The sequence below is a fragment of the Pomacea canaliculata genome, linkage group LG3 (assembly GCF_003073045.1).
Source record: "Pomacea canaliculata isolate SZHN2017 linkage group LG3, ASM307304v1, whole genome shotgun sequence".
NCBI lineage: Eukaryota > Metazoa > Mollusca > Gastropoda > Architaenioglossa > Ampullariidae > Pomacea > Pomacea canaliculata.
In genome coordinates, this window is record NC_037592.1 from 24,638,234 (window position 1) to 24,664,627 (window position 26,394).

At 36.7% G+C, this 26,394-nt stretch overlaps 1 protein-coding gene across 1 annotated transcript; it reads left to right on the plus strand.

Moving 5' to 3' along the window:
- The first annotated feature begins 93 nt into the window (after positions 1 to 93).
- LOC112559580 (NEDD4-binding protein 2-like) lies at positions 94 to 25,514 on the plus strand. The gene is made up of 19 exons (XM_025230912.1): positions 94 to 423; positions 4,996 to 6,421; positions 7,343 to 7,458; positions 7,892 to 7,980; positions 10,113 to 10,189; positions 10,387 to 10,491; positions 11,296 to 11,768; positions 12,117 to 12,403; positions 12,653 to 12,959; positions 13,435 to 14,223; positions 14,562 to 14,684; positions 15,242 to 15,441; positions 15,733 to 15,857; positions 16,194 to 16,359; positions 17,013 to 17,198; positions 20,754 to 20,821; positions 21,340 to 21,440; positions 21,720 to 21,849; positions 22,165 to 25,514. The coding sequence occupies exons 1-19, from the start codon at positions 246 to 248 to the stop codon at positions 22,217 to 22,219; spliced, it is 5,001 nt and encodes a 1,666-aa protein (XP_025086697.1). The 5' UTR covers positions 94 to 245; the 3' UTR covers positions 22,220 to 25,514.
- The last annotated feature ends 880 nt before the right edge of the window (positions 25,515 to 26,394 follow it).

Consider the following 26,394-nt stretch of genomic DNA (forward strand, 5'->3'; position numbering starts at 1 on the left):
TATTGAGTTTTAAATTAAATGCATGTTTAAAGCTTCCGTATTGCAACTTGCGAAGAGAGACCAATGGAATTGCGTTTAACATCTGATGATGCACAAAGCGACCATGCACACGCTAGTTCTTAACCTTCTAATAGGTCACTACTCGGATGTAAACAAGAGTGATTCTTAGTATTATCTTCTAGATGTGAAACGTAGAACGACATCGGTTAAACATATAACACAGTGTAGTAATATATTACGCTATCATGTCTAAGTGGAGTCGTAACAATATGCAGCGAAGTTCTCGGGAACAGAAGGATTGTATTGGTGACTCTCATAACAACATCGCTAAAGTGAAAATATTTGATACAGTTACGGAAATATTCAAAGACAGAATCGACAGTGATGTGATACGATTGATTCTAGAAGAAAGCCAATGGAAAGGTATACCATATGTCTTATTCTTACCCCATAATTTCAAGGTCGAATTTGTGTGTGAGCGGGTCCATGTGGTTATAAAAACAATATTATTCTTAGTCATAGTTAACAAGAAAGCACTCATTGTGATTCTGCCATTGATTTTTTGGTATGCAAATAGTTACTGAAATATATTGATGCAGAAATCTGGATTTGGTTTACAGTCAAACGTCATCGTGAACAAAATGAATGGTAGAAGATTTGCAACTAAGCTAGGCGCAGTTGTAGCTTGCACTGTTTGGTAAAATGGCATTTGGTATTACATACAGTAGAACCTCCCTATTGAGACTTGCTAAAATCCACCATATCAGGTCTCAGCTGAGAGGGGTCTTAATAGGGAAAACCAACGATCAGCTTTCATTCTATGAACCAAAAACCTTCAAATTCGTTTATTTAAAAGTTGAAAATAAAACTTTTAAAACTATGTCATTGAAAATAGTTAACTCTTGTTTGGTTTCTTTTTTACTGTAAATTGGGTAGTCTGAATCTGTGATGTTAACATTTTTGTTCTCAAACATACTTTGCACATTCATTATGTTTTGGATTGTGCATATCTGAAGTTTTTAAGAAATGGATTCTTCTGGAAAAACTAATCAATACACACAAGTACCATGGTAGACAAAACACTTTTAGAAAATGCACTGGTACTTATATTTTTTAAAAACATGATTTATGCAAAAAGTCACAGTAGGTAGAGCACAAAACTGTCAGAAGAATCCTATTGTTATAAACACATGACTTCTGCAAAAGCCTGTGATAAAGCACAATCAACTAATGTGCACTAATCAATAAAGACATAACAATGACCAAGCAGTCTAATTTAAAATTTGCTTATTTTATTGATTTCTGTAGTAAAGCTTATTACAAGGTCATTAGTCTTCCATTCCATGTAGGAAAAAATTGTAGTGAATTTGTCCATTCTTTGGGCTATTCTTTGTCTTCTCTGATTCTTTGGCCATTGTTATGCTCAGTAACTGAAATTTATTTTTGGTCTCTTTTGGTGAGGGTCTTCGGTCACTAGGAGTTTCTTTGTCACCTCATGTCAGTCCCTCACCAAGTCACAGCATTTTTCCTAGATCCAGTTCCCTCTTACCTGCCCTTCCCATTCTGTTATCGCTGTTCGTTCTTTTGTACTTGGTAGCTTGAGGGAGGAGCACATGGATAGATGCAGAAGCTGACAGGACCACTCAGACATGTTGGGCAGTGGTGAGCAGGTCCCACACAAGATGACCAATCCACTACTTAATGTTTGTAAGCCAGTTCTTGCTCTGTCCACTGCAGTGTTGATCTTGAAGGACTGTTTTCAACATCTTGTCATGCCAGGTCACATGGCAGACCAGACCACCTTATGCTGACTGTTTCAAGTAGGGATTTTGGTGTCCTATGAGTATGACAACCATGCTTCATATAAAGTCTTATGCTCCCTGTACGAGATACGGAGCAGCCTCTTGTTCTTGAATACTTTAGTTCTCTTCACCATATTGACAAACAGAGTCTATTTCTCACATTCATAAAGCAGAATCTGTACCATGAGGGACTTGTATAGGTAGTATTTCATAGAAAACCTGATATTATGGTCACACCAGACCCTGTACAGCCAATAGCCATTGCCTTGTGCTGCTTTCGCTATCCTAATTTGGAGCTGCTTTCTTTGGAGAGTGTAGCTCCCAAGTGCTTAAATGTGTTTATGACTTAAAGCCATACTCCATTCCTGAAGATATTTGCTTTGCTGGTCTCCATTTCCAATGCATCTGATATATCTATCTGACTGTCAGTCTGTTGATAAGGTCTTGTTTCCAAGATTACTCTTAGCAGAGGCAGCCTTTTGGGGTGGTTGCTAGGGCGACCGCCCCAGGCCCCACGACTGAGGGAGGCCCTGTGATGTGCAGTTTATGCCTATACTTACAGCTCTTGTCCCCACATATGACACTCACCCAGGACCCCATGTATAGCTAAGGCCGCCTCTACCCTGAGGCAGTGGGACTGTGTTTCCTTGGTTAGTGTGGAGATGGGGGGGAGAAAGTGTTTTATTCATTGTCCAATAATTGTTGTGGCCAGCCCCAATGGCAAACCCTTACCACTGCATCTTACACTGCTTACTTTTTATTAGAATGTATGATGCTTGGCATGGCCATCAGTGCATTATTAACTATCCTAACAACTCTTAACATCCGATGGCCTGAGAAGATCTCCAGTACCGCCCTGTGCGAGAGAACCAACCAAAACCCTGCCAGCCTAGACATCAAGAAGCGAAAGTGGGGCTGGATTGGCCACACCCTACGAAAGCCAGCCGACAATATAACGCAACAAGCTCTGGGCTGGAACCCACAGGGGAGGCGCAAGGTTGGGAGACCCAGACAGACGTGGAGACGATCAGTCCACAGAGAGGCAGAGACAGCTGGCATGACATGGTCCCAACTAGAAAGGGATGCCCAGGACCGGGTCCGATGGCGGCGTGTGGTTGCGGCCCTATGCTCCACTGGGGGCGAATAGGAACGAAGAAGAAGAAGAATAACAACTCTGCAAGCATGTATGGTTCCCACTGTGCTTTGTGTAATGCAGTTTTGCAAACAGATAAGCAGAAGTTGCTTAATGCCCAGAAGAACCAATCAGCATGCACTATACATTTTTTGAGAGATGAGAAAGTCATGTAATAATTTATAAGTATATTTTCAAAGTGGCAGGGCAAATGAGAAGAAAATAAACCTCATTCATGCTGTTGTTTGTATATCATTGTGATGCTGCTTCTCAGCCATGTCTGAAAAGGTGGACCTATGCTGCAGCAATAAAGCCTTTGTTACCAAGATTGTGAAAGTCACAGCATTAGTTCTTATTCTCTGGCACATTCAAGTTCTGTATGAATGTGGCAGCCATTTACAAGGCTGGACTAGCTGACAATGATAAAGCTTTGGTTGTGACTTGGCATATGATATCACCATCTTTGGCTAAATTTAGATGTTATTGTAGCAGTCACTTATCATTTATCAGGGCTTCTGCTTACGCAAAAAATTACGTACAGTATGCATTAAAAGTTCGGAGGACCCCTTCAATTTTCGTAAATGGGGTCCCAGGGGACCCCTTCAAATTTGGGCAAAGAACAGATAAAAAAATTGGGTAAGTGTAGTGTCCGACATCGTAGCCCAATATCTTGTTGTCGGCTGCTACAAGGTGAGAGTTACTTCCCTTGCACTGAGTTTTTTCCCTTACCGGGAAGAGTTCCATTAACCTATTTCCAAGATGTCATTGACAGCATGGTTAAAATCATCGTCTCAGAAACGGAAAGAAAGTGAGCACCCCAAGTACAGTGAGCATAAGCACATCACAGATGCTTTCATAGACTTCATGGCACAGAAATCTCGCCGTTTCTGACTAGACATTACAGTGCTTTGTGTGCTTGAAAGGCAGTAGAACAAAGTATGTTGATTTGTTGATTTTTTTCACATTGTAAAGGGACCCCTTATAGTTAGGCTGGGACCCCTTAGAAATCTGAAGAAGAGGTCCCTGGGACCCCAAAGAATTTAGCCTTAGCAGAAGCCCTGTTTATTACATTTTGAGAAAAAAATCTTTGAAAGTGAAGCAGATTATTTAAAATGTAATAATAAGTTGCATTTTCATTCATGAAAATGTGTCCTTATGGATTGATCTAGATAAAAATTACACTGTATAATGTGACACACCTTCTAATGTGTTACCAGCAATATAAGTTGTACTCTTTGGTTTTGTTTTGCAGAAAAACAAAAATTCAAATGGTGTGGCACATGCAAATTATATATATAGAGAGAGTTAAATATGACAGTTTGAAGATAATATTGATTTGATAAACCAAACACTCAGAAATTAATCACTTGGTAAGTATCAATGAATGTTGTAAATGAACTTTTGTAATATATAAAAAAAAAAAAAAGAAAAGCCGATTTTAAATTATAGTTACAGAGAAATATATTTTCAAAAACATTCTAGGCTATCTTTTTGATCATCTGTATTTATTCTCTTGATCGCACCACGTTTCTTTGTTTGAGAGAGAGAGAAAGAGACTGCTTTTTGTATTTTAATTTAATTTCAAAGGCTGATTTTGTCAGATTAACGTAGTGGAAGGTTGAGCATCTTTAAACAAACAGTAATACCAGACTGTCTTTAGCTGTGTTTGACAGTCAGCCTGTGGCTGTCTCTTCATTTTATGGTCTCGTTCTCTTTCAGCTTCACTTACTCTGTCCCTTTCATTCGTACCCCCAACCCTCATACTCACAGAGAAAGATGAGTGGATAAGAAAATAGCTTTTATGATAGAGAATGCATAATTTATTCTTAGTTTCGTACTGCTTACATCACTTTATAGTTTATATCCATTTAAATTGTGCTTTATAATCAGAAATTATGAAGGAAATAAAAGAGAGCGAGTTTCCTGTTTCCTTCCATTACAGAAGTAAACTTATTGTGATAGTATTATGATAATGCACATGTATGCTGTGTGGATTTGCAGGCACACATGCCTTCTTTGTAGTATGTCTTAAAAATTCTGTGCATTTCTTTTTTTCACCAGAGGAGACAGCCATAGAGAAACTGATTCAAATAGCAAGCACTGTTGAGCCATCCATCATTTATAATGATACAAAGCCAAAGGTTGATCTCGCAATAATTGCTTGCAGCCTATTAGAAGATGAAAAGGTAGATGGGTCAGGAGCAGAGGAAGTTGCACCACCACTGAGTGACAGTGTGATGGATAGTAGCAAAAAGGTTTCTGGTTCTGGGAAGTTTTGTACATTTGATCCAGAGGCTATTGCAACAGCCGAACAATCAGTTTTGGCCATGTACGATGATATACTGAAAAGCAGCAATTTTTTTTCATCCAGTCAAGAGGAACATGGACCTAGAATGTTTAGCCATGACAATAGCACTGAGATTTCTCTAAACGAGATGTGTTGTAATTCTGACTTGCTGAGTGATTCAGGCAAGAGCAAGACACATTTTTCACCAGAGTACTCTCAAGTGAGTTTTGACAGCTCTGAAAATACATACCATAAAAAGACAAAGATTTTTAGCAGTGGGCATTGCCCTGAGACCCAGAACACCTGTGGGAGTATAGGCCTCACAGATAAAGATAAAGATTTGTCTTCTTTTTCTTCACACGAACTTACATTTGTGTCTACACCCAGTGATTCTGATGAAAATACTTGCAGCACGGATAGCAGCTTTGTTGAAGAATTGGAATTGCCTACCCAGAACCAAGATAGTACTTATGGGGGACAAGATTCATTATCTCAGCTTCTAATTATAAGCGGAGATGCTGTCAGTCATGACGGCACATTTCCTACTGCTGAGGAAGTGAAAACCAAATTCTCAGATGATGTGCTGGAGTGTGTGAGTCCTACTGTAGATAAACCTATTAAGTTAACAGTAGATACTAGGCAAGAAAAGTCAGATTTGAAGAACTTTTTTGTCAATGAAAACAGAAAAGAGGAAATCATGGCATCAGAAAATGAATCAACTGAAGAGCCAGCTGCTAATACATTTCTCAGTGCTGAGGCTCCTGAATTTGTGCCTGCTTTTTTTTCATCATCATCTTCAATGTTTTCTAACATCCATTTAATCCCAGTAACAGAATCCCTTCATCCATCTTACATACCAGTTCAATATTCATGCTACCCACCCAGAATTACCCAAGAGCCACCATATGCACAAGTTGCACAAAATACTGCCAACTTTTACAGCCAGGTATCATCAAGGAATGTTGCTCTCAAGAACTTAGTTGGCAGAAATGTTCGCCAAGTGCCTCTGAATTACACAGCTGCTGTAAAAAGTTCTGATCATTGTGTACTTGGAAATGCAGCTAGCAAAGCTCAGCCTCCCGTGTTTGATGTGCCACCAAGTTCTGAATTTGAAAGAATCAAACAGCTTGTTCAGCATGGAGGCAAACTCATGGTCATCATGAGAGGACTACCAGGGAGTGGAAAATCTCATCTGGCAAGGTTGAGTTGGGGTTTTTTTTCATTTTTGTTTTAAAAAAATCATAGAAAGTAATAGTGAGATTGTATTTCAGTACCTCATATTGGTTTCAAAATTGTCTTTCAGGTATTAGCAAACAAGAGATAAAATAATGGAATGTTACTGTTTAAACATTCATAAGAAGAAAACAGAGAGAACTAATCTTATTCATGTTCAAGCTGCTTGTTGGAATTTGTTTTTAACATATCTTCACCATTTGCCCTACCCCTCCATGACCCACCCCCTCTCCGAAAAAAGCTATTGGGAAGAAAAATTATGCTGTAAAGGACCTTAACTGGTCAAGTTCATTGTGACAAGCATAGCTGGTTTTGCCGCACTGTCTGATAGATAAGCAAAATATCATTTTGGGGCATATTTGTCTTGTACTTTGCCAAGCCTATCAATCTGAACCAAGCCAACAAGGCTTTCACTGATCAAGTAAGATTTTGATATAGGACCATACAGATTTAATCAATTATTGCTGCAACATCCATACACACAAATAAGTAGTTAAACATAGAGTCACAGAGAAATGTTCATCATTTTGATCTTCTGTGAAGTAGCATGCCAGTTTTTTAAAGTTTTAATTTTGTAGGGTGCCAGATGAGAATGCTGTAACTATTGATAATCATTAAATATGTACATATGGATGCAACTGGCCAGTAGAAAGTAACAAAATCTATGGCTGTCACAACTGTGCAGTATAAATGTGTGTCATTCAATACCAGATCATTTAGAAATGGTCAGTCGAACTTTAATATCAGTAATCATAGATTACCGTTCTGTTCAGTTGACAAGTGTTGAAAGTGATATACAAATAAACATATTATTATTAAGATAAAACATTATTTAGTCAAGATTAAATTATTAAACAACTGTAACAAAAGCATTTTTTTTATAAACAGGCAAATTCAGGGAAATGGACAGGTGTTCTCAACAGATGATTATTTTCTACAGAATGGAGTGTATCATTATTCTCAAGAAAATTTATCTGAAGCTCATGCTTGGAATAAGAAAAGAGGTGAGAGAGGTATCCATATGTGTGTGTGTGTAATAATAATAATTTCTTTATTCAGTTTTTTGAAAGGCTGTTTGGCCATTATCATTATCAAATACTGATGGTTCCTTGCATATCAACATTGTGAGACTGTACAAACATGATTTCTTTTTTGTTCGTAAGCATAAGAAAACAAGATTTTGGCATTCTACACATCCTTATGTGTTGTACATAGTCATGGAGATCTCATTCTCAAGTATTCTGTTACATATAAGGCAACTTAATAGCTACACTACCCTTTAGGTTCTTTGTGTGTGTCCATATGTGTGAGAGAGAAAGAGAGTCTCAATTTTATCATCATTTTTATAAATATTTTCCCATCGTTGAAAGTGGTTAAAATAAATTTGTTTGCTGTGATGCATTACTGGAAAATAATAAGATTTCTATTGATGTACAGTAAAGGATGCTCTCGATCAGGGAGTTATGCCAGTCATTGTTGACAACACTAACATGATGATATGGGAACTGCTACCTTATGCACAGCTGGTATGTTCTGTCTTAATACCTTTTTTGTTGTTCAGTTTGAAGGCCAGTTTTATGTGTGTGTGTGTGTGTGTGTTGGGTGGGGGGTTGTAAACTTATTAGACATGATTAATGGATTGTGGTGTTGGTAGGAAGAGATTGAGTTAAAGCATGTATGAATATTCTTAATTCCTCTTAAATGATTTTTCTCTTCCTCAAAAATTCAGCAAAGTAAAGAATTCATGTTAGAATAATAATGCACATATATTTCAAAAAAGATGTTTGTTTATTCACCACTCCATCCATCAACTTTTCCTTTCAGATTGCATTTTCACTTTTATCTGGCACATATTAAAACTCATTCTTTTGACTTGTATTTAAATAGAAAAGGAAGTCAAATGGTAAGTTGAGTTTAGGAGACAGATGCTGACATTTCAAACAGCCCTTTTCATAATCATAAAAAAATCTTGAAGTCTGGTGGGCATGATTTCTGGAACACAAAACTGTGGGTAATAAAATCATAATTTACTTACAGTCGCATCTAAAACACAGCTCTGAAATGTGCACAGGTTACTCTAGGCTGTGCAGAAAAAAAATTCACTGAAGGGGCCATTGTCTGAGAGTCAGCAGGACCATGGGCCCATAAAAATGCTGTAGTTGGTGCACATTTGAAAACATGGCATGAGACTTCAAAAATAATTGTTGGTATTCTTCATGCTGTCTTAAAACCGACCATCTCTATTTTCAAATTGATCAAGTGATATCCACCGAACCAACTCCAAATTTCACACCAGGAAATAAATTACGGAAGCGCACATAGCTGAAGTAATTTTAACAAATTGTTCCAAGGGTATTGGAACCAGCCAAACACAAAGCAAAGGCAAAAAAAAAAACACCAGCAGAAAGTGCGTTGGACAGCAGTAGCTTACAAAGACTAGAAGACACAGAAACTTAATTTTTGATGGCATCACAGAAGTTGTATGTAGAATCGAAAGTGTAGACACTGAATTGAAGAAGAAAATCAAAGAGAAACTGAGACCCCAAAGAAACTTTGCAGATAGCTGCAGAAATGGCCTAGGCTAATGAAAGGATCCTGTAGGTCGCAAGATTCAGCCTTTGCATTGATGGGACAGATGGAAAGTATGTGAATAAGATAATAGCACCATTGATACTGACACAAAAATTACTAGATTTGCAAATTTAGTATTCTCTGATCAGATCAATGATGAAAGATGGTTTATCAATAAAAAAAACGAAAAAAAATGTGTTCCTCAGTTGTGATTCATAAAGTATTTTGGACTGTATTCTGTTGTATATCAAATATATATATAAATATTAAAATATCAGAATGAGTAGTGAAAATGTGTTCATTTTGATGAGCCCCTTATTTCATTTGAAGGGGCTTCTTTTTTCCCATTGAGAGGGACCCTGGGCCCTCCTTTTGAAATCCTAAAATAACCTTTAAAGCATGTCACCATGTAGCATTGTCAGGTGTCCTCTCAAAACTGTTGTTAGTGCATGAGAGCTGACTCAGTCTCCTGAGTGGTTGTTGTCAAAATGCTAGCATCCTAGATTTGGAGATTGCAGTGAGGAAAAGAGCAAAGTGATGAATAGTTGTAGAATTCTGAGGTGACATTCTAGCTTTTGAATTCTTCAATAAGTGATCTGCACACACACACTGCTTTTTCAAAGGTAGGACACAATCAAGACAGGTCCATTTACACTTCTCATAAGCAATGCTTTTCTGCATGTTATGTTAGCCACTCAGCAAAACTGCTAACAATGCTCCAGCATCGCTCAATGTTTTTCTTGTTAAATGGATCTACTGATAAACTGCTGGCTACAACTCTAGCATCGGTGGACACTTTTTAATCCAGTGGGTTTGCCTACACCACAGTTGGTTTTCTTTTGTGAAAGAGTCAGAAAAGATGGCAGCCTTTATGAGGCAACCAACAAGGGTGTTTTAGATATGATTGTAAGTAAATGTTTTTTTGAAGGCAAAAATTTTGAGGTCATGTTTCAGAATGTCAGTATTAATCATTCAAGCCAAACTTAACATTTGACTTGCTTTTCCCTTTAACAGTTTGACATTTGAAAGTGCTATATTTTTATGGTTTCTATCATTAAGCTCAATTATAGTTTTTTTAATGTTTCAGGCAAATGCAAGAGGATATGAAGTAGAAATTTTAGAACCATTCACTCCATGGAGATGGCAGCCAAAGCGCTTGGCAAAGTGTGTATAAAATCCATTCTGTTCTGCAGTTTGTCTTATTTTGTCTCTCAGGCAGTGTGGGGAATACATTGAGTAGTTGATGAGTTTCTCTCAGTATCTTTCAGTTAATGGTCCTTAGCAGACTTCCATCCTTGAATACATAATCTCATTTTCTTTGTTCTTTTTGGTTATTATATTATCATTATGTATATTCACAGATATAACTGTCATGGAGTTTCAATTGAGGCTATCAAAAAGATGAAAGATCGTTTTGAAGTTCTGGATACCTCTGGCTTAAAAACTTTGCTGAAAAACACAAAGAGGTATGGATACATGTGATTCATGCTTCACATAAATGAAAATATGGAGGGAGCTAAAGCAACATTTATCAGCATTCTACACACTTTGCTTTTGTTTTTAAATTCTCATCCTTCACTCCTCTTTCAATTCTTTCTGTAACTGTTGACATTTTCATAATGCAATCTGAAATCACTAAGTTTTGATAGACTTCTAAAAGGATCGTGTTGCTAGCTTTAACTTTATTGATCTTGGGGATTTTATTCAAAAACTGTTGTATCCGGGACTATTACACTGTGAGCAGGTGTTGAAGAGACACCAACTTAAGTTGGTGCATAAAAGGAGTATATAAGAGTAGAACATGAGTCTATATAGTTGATTTTTCGTACCTTGACGTACTTTGAAAATTATATTTGTCTTTTGCCTTATGCTGTGAAGAGTTATGCTGATGACCACGCCAAACTTTTTCTCTACGGTGATATTGAAATTGTTATCACGGTCATTGCCATTTCTTTAGCATATTATGATTGCTGTAATTGATGCTGCTTGAAACGATTTTTTTAAAATTTTTTGTGCCTGTTTATTATGTGCTTTTTTTCTCTTGGCTTTTTCTTGATCTGTGCGTTTATTTATCTGTTGTTAGATTTCTTGACACTTATGATTTTTTTATATTACTTCAGCTTCATTTTCTTTCGCCTTACTTTACTTTCATGCTATGATTTTTAAAAAAATCAGTAATGGCTTTTGGATCCATGCTTGTTTGATGCCCTCCCTATTTGTTGTCATCATCATTAATCCTAAACATTTGTTGTTGTTTCACATAATTTCAGGGAATTAGATGTACCTAGTTCAAAATTGCCAGTTGCTCATTCCTGTCCTGAAAAGGATAAACCAGCAAATCCCAGATGGTCAAGCACGTCACAGCTTCAGGAATACTTGCAGCCTCTCCAACAGGAAAACAGTGATTCTAGTCATGCTAGCAACATGCTAGAGATGAAAAAACCATCTAAAAAGTCTAAAAAGAAGAAGAAAACCAGAGAGCATCAGGGAGAGACTTTAAAGGCATGGGAGTACATACATGACTTACTTCAGCGAGGAGCCACAGATGAAGAGATTGATAACATAATCTACATTTCTCAGTTTACTGATGCTGAAAAGCAAGAAGTACAAAGACAAAGAAAGAATCTGAAGAGGTTGGCAGGGACTAAAATCACTGATGCACAGTCTGTGAATGATGGTAGAACTGCAGAACAGCTGGTAGTAGTCACGATTCTGTTTCAACAAACACAGAAGATAGATCCATAATGGAAGCAGTAGACAAAGTAAGAAGCAAAAAGAATCCGTTGTTTCATACTAAGAGCAAAATAACTAATCCAGAAAAAACAGATGAAACTAAAGATTCAAGCAGTTTGTTTCTGGAGTCAACATGGGAAGATCCTAAACCACAAAGGCGTTCAAGAGTTACACGGGAGCAAAGAGTCTCAGAAACTGAGAAGAGTATGGACAACAACATCCCTGATGACGAGAAAGCTGCAATTAAAAAGTGAATGTGCTACAGCTCCAGTACTACCAACATCTGACATCATTGATATAATTAATATATCTCCATTTGAGCCACAAAAAAGTAATTATGACACGATCAATGACATAGGTGGAGAAGGTGTTATCAACATAGCACCATTCAAGATCATCCCCACAGATCATACCATGTCAAAAGAAAGCAGCAATGAAGATATCAGAAAGAGTGATGACAACTCTGATATGATCGCTGAAACCAGTACAGGATCTGAAGACTCAGCCAGTGAAATTAGTCACAAAGATAAAATGGGAACAGGACCTCAGGCATTGGAAAATGATATGGGGAGCAATGACTTGGAGAAGTTTGCTTCAAGTTGTCATGATAAGACTGATGAAAATGGATGGACAGGATTTTCTGAGGTCACAGACACTCTAATATCTGACTCCAAGAGTTTCTCACAAGCTCCTGAAGGGCAAGATGCAGGAACAGAAAGTAACCTTGTGCCAGCACCTGACTCTCCTCGCAAGAAAACTCGAAGAAAAAAACATAGAATGCCAGCCAAACCATTTTTGGATGACAGCATTAAACAGCAGTTCAACATTAGAGAGCTGGAAAGCTTTCATTCCTGAAAACCAGATAACAGAGGGAGAGCATGTTGAGAATGAAAGTTCCACTGGAGATTTTTTTCTACAGAAGGTCATGTTCATGTGGCCTCATCGCAGACCGAAGTTAAAGACTTCAGCATGCTCTTCATGGTGACCAGCATGCCATATAATGCACCTCCTTTGGGAGAAGGGTACCACTGTCTGTGTGGGAAAGGGCGGTTTATTTCATCAGGATCTACGAACACCATGACAGCATCAAATTCTAGACTAAAGCTTATGTTAGACAAAGGAACAAGTGTTGATGATGCATTGGTCCAGGTGGAACCTAATCTGGAAATTCTGCAGAGCTGTTTTCCTGAGGTTGCTGCAGGTAAAGTCGGTTAAAATCTCGTTTAATTTTAAATTGTAGACACTGTGAGTTTTATCTTCATTGGCTAAAATTAGACATATTGGTCTTCAAAGCAAGGGCAGGGTGGGTATTTATGTTTTAATACTTTGTAGTATTTGGGGGAAAACGTTTTTTTTTTTTTTACAACAGGTTTGAGAGATCTGCACAAATGCACTTGCATATACAATATTAATCTACATTATTTAATTTACCAAGGTCTTCCAGGAATGCTGCATTTCAAAAAAGTTATTTAATTATTGAAATTTTAAAGTGTATTTCCCCATGTGGAGGCAAGCTCAATATGCAGAGATATAAAATTGCCAGTAAAAATTGGAGGGCTGAAAAAAATCTATGGAAAAAATTAAGTTATAATTACCAAAATGTATTGAGGGCATAACTTAACCAATGTGAAAAAAATATATTTTGCTAGTTTTATTGTTTGTAAATTATAATGCAGGTCACTTACACGAAGTGCTGGAAGTATGCCAAGGAGATATGGAGTGGGCCACCAACCTTATTCTGGACTGGGGAGTCTCCACCCCATTCACAGTCAATGATAAACACCAGTTGCGTCAGGAAATGGCCAAGCATCATAAATTGAGTGCTGTGGTTTCTGAAACATCCTCACCTACCATGCTTGATGATGTTAGAAAATCATTTCAGCCAGCATCTCTTTTTGAACTGTGTCAAGGGCAGCTGATCAAGGCAGGCAGCACAATCATTAAAGATGACTTGCAATGCCGAGTGATCAGTAGTGGCTACCAGCGGCTTCAGCGCATTCAAAGTCTTGAGCAGGAGCGAGCAAAGAATATCGGCTGGGGTGAACATAACATTCTAGAATCATTAGACAAATTTTCTGCTCCAAACAAAGTGCAGGAACTCCCTGGTTTAACATCTACTAGAACCTCTGAAGAAACTGCGAAGGCAGCATCTGCCATCCCCAACCTAGAGCAGAAGAGGATAAAAGATCTCGCAGAAGAGGTGCTATCACTTTCAAGTTCTCAGAGCTCATCCAAAAGTGGATCTCTGGATGATTTGCAGGCTGCTGGAGCTGATTTTAAATCATCTCCAGTTGCAAAGAAAGCTTTAGATACAGTTGATATTTCATCATCCAGCGGGTTACCCATCAGAGGAGTACAGACAGTATCCAACATTGATGCTGAAAAAGATTTATCCGTTACTGTATCCCATGATGTTATTAAAAATCTAGAGCAATTGTTTGGACCCTTACCAGTCCCCCATGATGGTAAGAAAATTTCATTGTAAAAACCATTAAATCTTTCTGACCTTCTTGTAGAAGTAGTCTTTTTTAGTGAAAAGTGGGGAGCTGTCAACATTTTTTTCTGTTTGACATTTTGCTATTTTTGATTATGGATTTCTCATTCGTGGTAATGGGAGAATGTTTTTCAGATGTTGGAACGTTAGCGTTGTTTCATTTTTTCACACACTTTCTTAAAGGTAAAATTAATTCTGAAATTTTAGTTAATTGAAAAATATTTATCTGGCAGATTTGACAGCTCTGTTCCTTATGTCATATATCCAGTATAACCTAACCCTTTTTCCTATGTATGTGTGTGTGTGCAGGAAGTGGTGTAAAGGTAGTGGTTCATCCCAGTACAGCAAAGCACTTGCATTCCTGGATGGAACTATCGATATTACAGCAACAGACACCTGAAGAATTCAGTCGAATCCAGCAGCTTAGGGAAGGTAAGATTGACCCAAGCAGTTAACAAAGCTGATGGCAGTTAATCTTAAAAAGTAACTTTTAAGATTTCACAACATGTTTACTTATGGATCAATCAAGATGAAGATTTCAAGGTAAAACAATATGTAGGAAGACGGTGACACTTCTTTGACCTGAAACACATACAAATCTATGCAAACTGAGTCAGTTTACCTAGAACCCCAGCTGTTTTATCTGCCATCTTTATTGACATCTTCAGTGTTCAATAAATTGAGAGACCCATGAAGCACTTAAACCAATACATGAACAGCCTTCTTTTGCTGGCAGAGACTTTCTGTAAGTCTTGGCATTTTGAAGGCTCATTGCATCCTCCTTCCCCCATCTTGTGCATGTACACACATAGATATTTGCATGCAATTGATATTAAAGGGTGCTTGTAGTCACTCTAAATGAACTTGCCATAATATTTTAAGAAAACTTTCAGTGGCATAAGATTTTTAACTGGATAATGTAAAGATTTTTGAAGTTTTACACCAAATTATTTGTCATGTTATGTTTCCGGCATGTTTTCGTGTTTCAGATGAAGCACTTGCTCAGAAACTCCAGTCACTGGAAGAGACAAGGGTGACAGCTCCCCAGCCTGCCTCTACAAATCTACCACGGAAACAGCCAAAGAAATCAGCTTCCAGAATGATGTCTGCAAAACAGTCATCCGCTCCTGTCAACCTCCTGGACATTATGGAGGAAGAGATGGCAAGACAAGAAATGAGGGAATCTATGGTAAACAGTTGTCATTTTCTGACAAACTGTATTCCCCATCCAGTCTAGTTTTATAGTTTGTTATGCTTAGTGCTTCCAAGAGTCATGATAAGCATTATTGATATTTTGTGCAAAGTTGCTTTTTTTTTTTTTTAATAATGAACGTAAAAATCTGTATTTTATATATGCATGTATAGACACACTTCATACACAAGGATGGAATCAGTAATTGTATGAGTATTAAAACTATTTGTGCTACTCAGTTGCATTGAGGTGGTGATTGTTCTGGCAAAGTTGTAGTTTCCATTGCAGCTGAAGCAGCTTGAAGCCTCAGGAAATCACCTAGCAATAGCAACAAAGCTGAAGAGAGAAAAACTATACAAGCATTTTCCAGGAATTGACGAGTCTTTCCTCGAAGAGATCTTTCAAGCCAACAGGTACAAATCCCTCTCTTGGTTTTTTTTTTTTTTTTTTTTTTTTTTTTTTTTTTTTTTGTTGTTGTTGTCATTTATCTTAAGGGTAAAGTACTCTGATTAGTAGATTTTCATTGTTTTTTGCATCTGTGTTTTTATGATATAAATGCATGTATCTGTATTTGTCATTGCATGTGGCCGTAGATGGATACAGATACATGGGCAAAGTTTATTTTAGGAGAGGACGTTCATTACTTTTTAGCCTCTAGATTAAAAGTACCATAAAATTTTGTTTTTAATTTTATGACTATTTTAAGGTTTTTGGTAGTTAGCAACTTGAACTTTTTACCTGTTCTTTAGCTATTGCTTGGAGACAACTGTCAGCGTGATTGAAGTTGCACTTGGTGATAAGCAGCCTGTGTCAACCAAATTAAACATGTCAGCAGCTTCAAGCAAGAACTTTGATGCAGATTCTGAACAGCAAGAAGATATAGAGATGGTAAAGCAGCAAAGTATTTTTGACTTGGTGAGCATGTGTTGTGTTTATTTGACTTTAATGCTAATTTTGCAAGTGCAGAAATTTCACCGAGTTACCAAGGTTAGCTTAGTGGGTTTGTTGAAAGTAGAGAGAAGCATAGAGACACTATACATAGGCAGCAAGGAAAGAATCTTAGAATAATATGTTATGCAATTTTAAGCACTTAGCTCCAGTGGTTAAAAAGTAAACTTTAGTAGAAGCTATGTCATAAACAAATAAGAAACAGGCCCAAGAGAACCAGAAGTGGACGACCTTTATCCCTCCCCTGTGTGCCAGTAAGGCATAATGGACATTATAGAATACATCTAGGCACTGGCCATCAAAACAAGGCCATAAAACGGAGGTTGTGATGTGGAAATGAGACTTGCCAAGAGATGCACATGCAAGTATAGATGAATATGTGCACACCTTTCCTTGTTTATTTATGCAAGTAAAGCCTTAATAGCCTTAACACAATGTTGACATTTTAAATATTTCTATTAAGTACTTCTGACTCTAGGAAGTAGCATTATCTGTATTCTGTGTGTGCAGATTTATACATTCTAGAGGTGGGTGTCAGACCTGGGTAACTCATCTTTAATGTTACCTTTGACTGTTTCTCTCTTTTCTAAACTCATTGATTTCTTGTGGAATATCTCTAGGTCAATACAGCTTGGAATGGTGATATGAATCAGCAGCCTGGTGCACAAAATAGCGAAGAATTTGATTACCATATACTACGACAGGAGTCCTATGTCCATCATCGTATGAGAAGCGAATGCTTTGAAAAAGCACAAGAAGCTTACCGCCGTGGCATGAGGGAAGTGGCAATCTTTTATTCACAAGAGGTGAATGTGCAATTTTTTTTTAACATTTTGCATAGTGTTTTCATGATAGTTGGCTTTTATCTTTAGATTGTTATTCAGGTCATAGCTAGCAGGTCTTGGCATTAGTATTAGGTCACATGTACACTTGTTTGTAGTATATGTATAACTATGGGCAGTGTCTGATCTCCATATTTTAACCCACACGTTCTTTCAACAAAAATTGTATGAGGAAAAGAAATGTATGACTCTCTTTTGAATTTGATTTTACATTGCTTGTGTGCACACCACAAGCAGGTGAGTCTTAAACAGATTGTAATGACCAAGTCATACCTGAGACTTTAAAACTGGGCTTAAGAATAAGAAAGGGAGAAGTATGGATGAGAGTTCTGTGTCCAGGGGGGTGGATTTCTGTCCTGAGATAAAATCTCAAGAGGAAACTGGCATGGAAAATAAAACTGTGGCAGATTAAAGAGGATGATGTTTAGGAATCCTAAAAGCAAAAGTGATCAAGTTTACAGTTCTACGAAGTAATAAAGACAACCAGGAAGATCTTAAGCTTTTAAAATCAATCGTACTGCAAATAAGTAGCAGTGGAAATGGCTGCTTGAAGAAAATACAGCAAAAATATTTTTTCCCTCATTATTTCTAACAAAGGGTATCATTATTAAAGGTTGTTAGTGGAATTACTAATCATGGAAATTATTGCTTTTCCAGAATTAATATAATGCACTAGAAAACCATTAATTTAATAAAGGTTATTTACATTCTTTGCACACCCAAAATTTTTTTGTAGAAAGCATAATTTTATGACATATTTTCATGCTTTTGTATGAGTCATTAACTAAACATGTTAAACAGGCTTAGACTGAATAAAAATATAGTGCTTGCAAATGTGTCAGTATACTAAAGAAATTGGTGCTTTCACTTTTTGATTGCTGGGTATTTTTTTGGCATGTTCTTTTTCATATTATAAAGAATTCTCCCTATGTTTCTGCACCAGATAAGATCCAGTCCATCAAAAAGTATGGCAGGCCTCGGGTTACGTCAGCCCCGATTTATGATGTTTCGTGGTTACGACACATCTCCCATTTACTGTATAAAGCCTTGTTTCGACTTAAGTGCATTTGCGTCGTAAACATCGTAACACAAACTTCGTGTTTGGTGTGTGCGGCAGAAGAATTAAATGTACTTTATATGTGTTTTTTGATAATTACTGTGTTAGGATAGGATAAATGCTTACAGGATGTTATTTACGTACAGTATGTACGTATGTTCCGACTTACCTCGAAAATTGGTTTACGACGTGATGTAGGAACGGAACAACGTCGTAAGTTGAGGACTGCCTGTAGAAGGAGAGATATTTAAATTGAATGTAAGACTGCGTAACAGGCAACATTGTAGCTACTTTCAGATGAGATGAAAACCTGAATTTAAGAAACAAATATAATATGAGAAAAATATTCTACAAAAAAAAAAAAAAAAGATTAATTCACAACCATAAACTAAGTCACATAAAAGTGGTAAGTTCCCTCTTTCATAAAAAGAGTCTTTTTTTACTGTTCGCTTCTGTAGACAGTCCACTTTGAAGCCTCAGCCATCAGGTTCAGAGCTCTAACATGAACGAAAACTGACACAACAGTCTTTTCCAAGATGCCACCCCTGTTAAAGTTCAGCAAGATCAGTTGCACCAGTATATGACCAATACAGATAAAAGGAAGAAAACAAAAACCTGGACAGAAAAATGCATTCTTTAAAAATCTTACAATAATTCAGATTCAAATTCACTATACTACTAATTTAATATTAACCGATTACATTCAGTCCAAAAACTTGTACACTTAGATTGAAAATATAAAACTAGCACAGACTTACCTCAGCACATTTTTGTGTGAGTAATTTACACTCTTTTAACAAGTCTGGTCATGACTTCACAACCCACCCAGGAAAACTGTTGGATACTCCCCCCAGCCCTGTCCCCGTCCCCATCCTGTCCTAGTCAAGGAAACAGAATAGCAGCAAAAATCACTCCTTTTTTTCTGGGTCCTAATCTTCACTATTTAAACTAGTGAAGTCTCTAAGTTACATTAAAAAAAAGCAGCAATCATGAGACACACCCATAAACTTCCAAGCAAATCACTTGCCATCTGCCCACCTTTTTTTTTTTCCTGTTCTCATCCAAACAATTAAAAAAGAAACAACAGCAGGTTTGTGACAGACTGCTTGCACACTTGCTAAAATCTAAAGCCATTTCTGAGCAAGAATCTGCTTTGCAGAAGCTCCATGTCAAGGATGACAGACAAGAATATAGCTTTTGGAAGTTTTCTCTAGGATTGTGTGATGAGCATCAGGAAAGACAAGTCTTTCCAGAACTGGCTGCCTGAATTTGTGAGGAGGATTCAAGTGGGTTTCAAGGAAGCATGTATATAAAAATTTTCCATTAACCAAAAAAATTATATATATCATTGCTAGACCTTAACTTTCTGGATCCCAATATGCAGAAACAAATTACTTCTCTCATTTTGCTGATAAGCTGGCTTAGTCGCCTCCTTGGGTTTCCATGAAGCAGATAGAAGTGTGCTGCAGATGGAGCTGAGGTATTAGGCCACAACCTGAACCTTTGACTCTTTATTTGAAGACCAGTATCATATAAAAAAAGGGAGGTCATTGACGTTCACTATTGGGATAAAGTGCAAACCTTAAAGGTGGAAATAGATTTTCTGTTTGGGCAGACCTGTTAAAGGGACTCACTTGTGAAAGGAACATTATTTCTGCACATTGAACTTGCATAGTACACTTGGAGAGTCACATTTGGCTCCAAAAAAAAAGCACACAGAATGCTGTCCAAAATAGGAAGCTGGGTGATTGCATGAGATTTCAACAACAAATAGAACACAGACTACTAAGAGGCAGGTTGAATTAACACAGACCACCAAGAAACAAGCAGAATCAAAGCCTTTCATTAAACAAAAAAACTGCCAAGACACAAGAAGAATCTGCACACACTGCTGACACAATATTCAGGATAGATTGACAGCATTCTAATTCACCATGAAAAGTCTGGACTGATCATCCTTAAACAGGGAGCACAAATGTTTATCTTTGGATTTAAAAAAAAATAAAAGTAACACTGTTAGCACTGGCATGATCTAAACAAAAAATGCTTTTATTACACCAGACATTGAGTAAAGGGATTTTATGACTGGCAGTAGATGGTGTTACATATGTGAAAATAGCTTTGATGACAAATGGTGTTCAGAAAGTCTTCATCTCAGGAGAATTTCTGGCCCCCGTTCATAGAGAAAGCAACTGTTTATTTCTGTTTAAAGATCCACGGCTTTATGTTGTAATTTGTATTTGGTATGAGAACCATATTTTTTCGCTCCATGCATTTTATGTCAGAATTATGCACTTCAGGTTTTTTAAATCATTTCAACTTGTTCAAGTGGTATTGGTGATCTAAGAGGAGCTTTGTTTTTCTTTGGGGGTGGGGGTAAATAATCAGCTTTTGTTTTTTACCCCTTATCAGAACATTCTGTTAAAGGAGTTGTTATAATAATGGATTTTTATTGTTTTCAGGGACATCGACATACTCAGCTGATGCAGGATGCAAACATGAGAGCATCACAGAAAATTCTGGACGCCAGGTGATTTTTTTCTTGTAGATGAGTATTGAGAGAAAAGTATAAGAGATGGGAATCAAACTTATTTATTTTGCATTTGAAGTTTCTAAACTTTTTAGTATGTTTCACCTGTCTATTTAAATAAGTGTGCAAGATAAAGCTAGATTTATTTGCATGGTAATTGTTTTGCTTTGCTACATCTATTTACAGTAAACAAAGAGATGTAGGTCCTGTAGCTTTGTAGCTGTGATGGTGCTGTTAAAGGCTTTTCTTGTTTCGAACAAAGAATGAAGGCAAACTCAAACCCTATCATTTTCACATTTCTCTTTAGTTTGAGTTTGTTTTTTATTGGGTTTTTTTTTGGGGGGAGGAGACATGTATCTAAAAAGAAAAGCAGATAGCATAGGGGTGGGTTTTTTTTTTTTTTACTTTTTTTATACAAGGCACTGTTTTTATAGATGCAGATGGACTAATAGAATTGCACTGGACTGGAGGACAGAATCAGCAAATAAAAATTATTGATTATATTCTGACCCTTGCAGGAAAGTAAGACTGGATCAGGAAATGGTTCTTGACCTCCATGGCCTTCACACTGATGAAGCTGTTGCAGCTTTAAAACAAGTAATTGCAGAAAAAGAAAAAGGTGATTGATTTCAATCTGTTTTCCTCCCTTCCATCATTGTGTTTCTTTTTTAGGACTGTTTTATTTAATGCAAAAGAAGTCTAGTGCAGAGATCATGATGGGTGTTTTCGGTGATCACTTTGTCTCCAGTTCTGGACATGCATAAAAAAATGTCTTTGTTTCAGTATTTACTTCCTTAAGAGAACAACTAGAACTTTGATCATTTGCCTGTTAAAAAAAAACATTTTTGGTCTTGAAATTATATTTCACTTTTTTAAACAGACTTTTCTTTTGTTGCAGAGTTTCAGCAGAAGCCAGTGCACAATCGGCAGTTTTTGTATGTCATCACAGGTCGAGGCAAGCATAGTCACAATGGTGTTTCTCGCCTGAGACCTGCAGTTACAGAATACCTGTCTTCATCAGGCCACAGGTTTGCTTGAAATTTGTCTACTTCTGATGGATCTGATATTTGAAATGTGTGGCTTAAGTAAAATACCTGCTTGATTAATCTGTTTATTATTTCTGTTTATGGCCTCTTTTGATGAGGTAAATTTATGTGATTATTTTCTTAAGTATTGAAGGGGAAATATTTTAGAGTTGTTATATAATAGTTTTCTGATGCTTGGTTGTATTTTTGTTTTTGTTTTTTTTTTTTGTGTGTTTTTTTTTTTTTTTTTTTTGTAATAAACTTTTCCGAAAGGCTTGTAGTTTGAAAAGTGAATATCTTTTGGACATTTTTTTCCAGATTCGTTGGTGTCCATCCTGGAATGTTGAAAGTATCGATATATTCAGCTTCTTGAAATAGCTCAGCTGTATTATATGGTCAGAAATGAACATATTCATGGAGACTGTAATGATATTCTTTTGCATTCACACATAAATTTGTGAGGGAACAGTTTCAACGGGGGTTTTTCCCCTAGTCAAGCACATGTTCTTCTGGGTGTTTCCTTTTCTTAAAAAGCAGCATTTTGTTATGAAAGTTTTTTAATCTTTTTTAGACGATATTTTCATAGGGCAGCAAATATACAGTCCCTCTGGATTTAACAGATTTGAAGTCTAGTTTAATTAACAATAAGTGACTTTAAAGTATTGGTAAAGAAACTTGGATGTTGTAACTTCTACATCATCGTCTGACAAATTTGTAAAATTCAGAGAGGATGTCGGGTGGTCCTAACATCAAAAGGGACTGTCTTTTTATATTGTTTTGCAATATCTTTTTATCACTTGGTACATTGTTACCATGTTATAACATAATTTGTTATATATAACTTAAGAGACAGCATGTATTTGCAGTGAAAATGGTGTAAGTATTCTTTATTGCCTAGAAGTTGCCTGTTTTATATGCCACAGACAACATTATATCAAACCTAAAATCTAAAATAAACATTTTTGATGGCTTGTATGGGCAGGCAGTAGGGGTAGAGTCTGCATGCTTGCTTGTTGCAGAAGGGGTGTCATGCTGCACCATCTGGTATCAAGATCTGCGCATGAACTCATAAAGTAAAATAAAAGCACACATAGAAAATGGGCATTTTTTTTTTTTTAACAGTATAACAATTCTTGCAAGTTCACAAAATTGTACTTGTTGACTTGTCTACTTTATTTCAGAAGACATTTGAATCATTACTCTCTGAGAACTTCGACAGGTTTTGCCACGCAGATGACACTTATTTCATCATAATCTGTATAAGTGAGATTACTGCTGTTTAAAAAAAAAGTTGCTGCACTTGTGCTTTCTCCTATAAACTGTGTCAACAGTGTTTCACCAAGGCCTGTTTAGAACTACATAAAATGACATGGCAATTTTATGTCAGAGGTACTAAATAAGAAATGAAATTCTTTGTGAATGCAATTTTTTTTTAAATGTAGCTTTATTCTGTGCAAAATGCTGGCATGTTTGTCGCATTAGAAGTGTCATGTTTGGCTCCAGTTTCGACTGATCTGATTGATGGGATTCTTTTTTCAATTTTTGCTATAGTTTTAATAAAAACTTATACATCTGCAGCAATGTTTGTGCAATCTCCATAGCTGGGGTTGCATGATTGCGCCTGCAGGCATCTTCTGCTCAAGAAGGGTGGGTTGCTTTTTGCACTTATCCCATTTGGTGGGGAACATCATCATTACAATGGAGGAGTTGTATATGTGATCACCCCCTCCATTTTCTCATGGTAACTACAGTATTAAGGTGAATAACTGAAAATATGATTTCATGTTGCCATATATTGTGTACTGCAGAGCTACACACTTCAGAAACAGTATGAATCTGCCACAGTGATGGGCCCAAAATGCATGGAAACACAAATAGACATGTACACATGCGCAAGCTCCAGCCTCTCTGGTAACACATCCCATTTGATTGATGTTATAAATAATTACATGGAGAACTAGACTTCGATGTAGACATCTTATTTTTTTAAATTTTTATATATGCCCTGTGTTGATGTTTTTAATGTAAAGAGATGTGCTAATGTGACTGTCGGGAGACAGCAATTTCTTGAAATGGATTAAAAGATATTTTATATCTGAAGGTCGTTTAGTCATCCATATGGATGTCCCATAATGTTATAATTTAGTCTTCAAATTATGTTTAGGTCTTCATCTTTCATAGTATATAAGCAAAATTGTATAAATTAAGTGACATTGATGTCGTTTTTTTATATATTGATACAAAACTTCAGTCTATGGGGTAAAGTCAAGAAGATGGAGCTTTGTACAGATTATGTAAAGTATATGTATAGATGGTTATGTGAAGTTATGCTTAAGGGTGAAGGTTAAGACTGATACAGGTATAAAATATTTTTCTATGGTATAGTATATGCATCACTTCTGCACCTCAAAAAGTGGGATTTTTTTTTTTTTTTTTGCATTATACAGTACTAATTACTAGAGGTTTAATAATAATATGTTGTTTTGTGTAGCGCTTTTCCCCACTGTTCAGGTGAGTACAAGCTGTACAAATCTCTGATAGTAATGATCCTGCTATATGGATGTGACTCATGCTTCGCCGAAACGGAAAGGAGAATCCAGGCATTTCGAGAACAAGTGTCTAAGAAGGCTGCTCCAGATCTCTACATACAGGAAATATAGAACCAACAACTTTGTACACAACAAGATTGCCACACTGGTAGAACACAAGGAACCTCTACCTTCAACTGTCAGGCAACATAAGATGGTCTTTGGCCATGTGAACCAGCGCAACACCTTGTTGAAGACTGTCCTTCAAGGCATCTTGGAGGGGAGTCAGTGCCACAGTGGCCAGAGGAAAAACTGAGTTACAAACGTGAAGACTAGACTGGTCATCCTGTACAGGACTTTCTGCATGACTTGCTCTCTATTGCCCAAAATAGGCAAGAGTTGAGTGGTCCTGTCAGCTGCCACGTCTATCCATGTGCTCTCCCAACAACAGATGCCGGTCAAGGGATGACTATCAGTATGAGGTGACCTAATCAGTTAGAAAATTTAAAAACTGCATTTCATAAGTATTTCATGATCTTAGTAAAAGGCAAGTGGCAAATGCTTTAGATATTTTGGGAGAGAACTGGTAGGAGTAATGTATGTCCAGTTTTTTCAACTCTGTTACCAAAAGTATATACTGCTTTTAATGTTTTTTCATGAGGGAATCTATGTAAATGTAACCTTTTATAAAAATGTTACACATCTGAAACTGCTGCTTAACCATGACAGGGCATTCGTTGCTTGTTCCACATGTACACCAGTCTCTCCTAGCACCAATATTAAAATGTTCCTTCTAGTCAGTGATCATTGTAGTAAATTTACTGAAGTATTCATTTGGTTTGCTGATTTTATATTTAAGAAATGAGCTGAAAATTGTAGCTGTATGTTGGAGATAGAGAGAAGTGACATCTTAAAATATTTTTAGACCAGGATTCAGATTTTAAATCATCTGCTGTTATTTGAAATTTTACAATTTATACCAAATTTCATGAGTGACATTCTTGCCTTTATTTATCAAACTGTATTTTCTCAGGCCCATTTGTATTTATTATTACAAGTTTGTTACAGGCATTTTGTTCAATGTGCTGCTGAATGAAAAAAAAAAAAGAAAACATATATAATAAATTATCAATGCCTGTATCTGTATCTGTATCTTCACATGTGTGCTGTGTAAATGCATGAATGTATCTTTTGAGCGAGAGCCACAAATGTATACGTTATAAGTTCAAGACCCATATAGATGCTTGACCACTTTGCGTGGTGGTATTTGTAGTCTTGCTTCGTGGGTATGAAAAGACCAGGTTATTTACTCACATTTTGGAAAATAGCTTCTAATACTAAACTAATACCACCCACTTGAAAAAAATGTGCTCCTATTCTATTTGGCCCATTCTTGGTTATGACTTTTAAAACATTTTACTAATCTTTGATGTTGCATTTAGCTGCAGACAAAAAAAGAATGAAAGCACTTTATCATTGCCTCTAACAGTTATAAAACATGATGTGTTGAGGATTGTTTTCGTCATCGCCTATATTCTAATGTTTAATAATTCTTAATCTACTTCTTGACAGTAACCGTCAATTTTTCTTTCTCGTACAGAAGACTACAGTAAAACAAGAAACCCAGAACACATATTATTTACAAACTACTACCAGGGTACTCAGCATTGCCTGGGTGATCACTGATCGTTCACTCTTAGATCGGACCAAAGAAGGTTCGCGCCCTGCTGACCATTTAATAGTGAAAGGGAGACATTGCATTACTAAGGGTACCCACAAAAGTGACATTTTACTCCTGAATAATTTATTTTTTAAGGGGTAGTGGGGCATACAAATGCCTTACTTCAGGGTTAGGACTGAATGTATTCTCCACAAACAAAACTAGAATATATAAAGGAGAGAAGGATGAACAGCGCAAATGACACAAACATATAAAGACATCTGAATTTTCAAACTTTATTTTTATTGCTTTTTTGTCTTTCTCTATATCTCTTAATCTTTCTTTCCTCATAAACGGGGA

Bases quoted from the DNA above. Each gene is read 5' to 3' on its own strand.
- LOC112559580 (XM_025230912.1), top strand. From the start codon at position 246: ATGTCTAAGTGGAGTCGTAACAATATGCAGCGAAGTTCTCGGGAACAG. The intron at 14,685-15,241 runs GTAAGATTGACC...TTCGTGTTTCAG, and splicing joins AATCCAGCAGCTTAGGGAAG to ATGAAGCACTTGCTCAGAAA. The intron at 21,441-21,719 runs GTGATTGATTTC...CTTTTGTTGCAG, and splicing joins AATTGCAGAAAAAGAAAAAG to AGTTTCAGCAGAAGCCAGTG.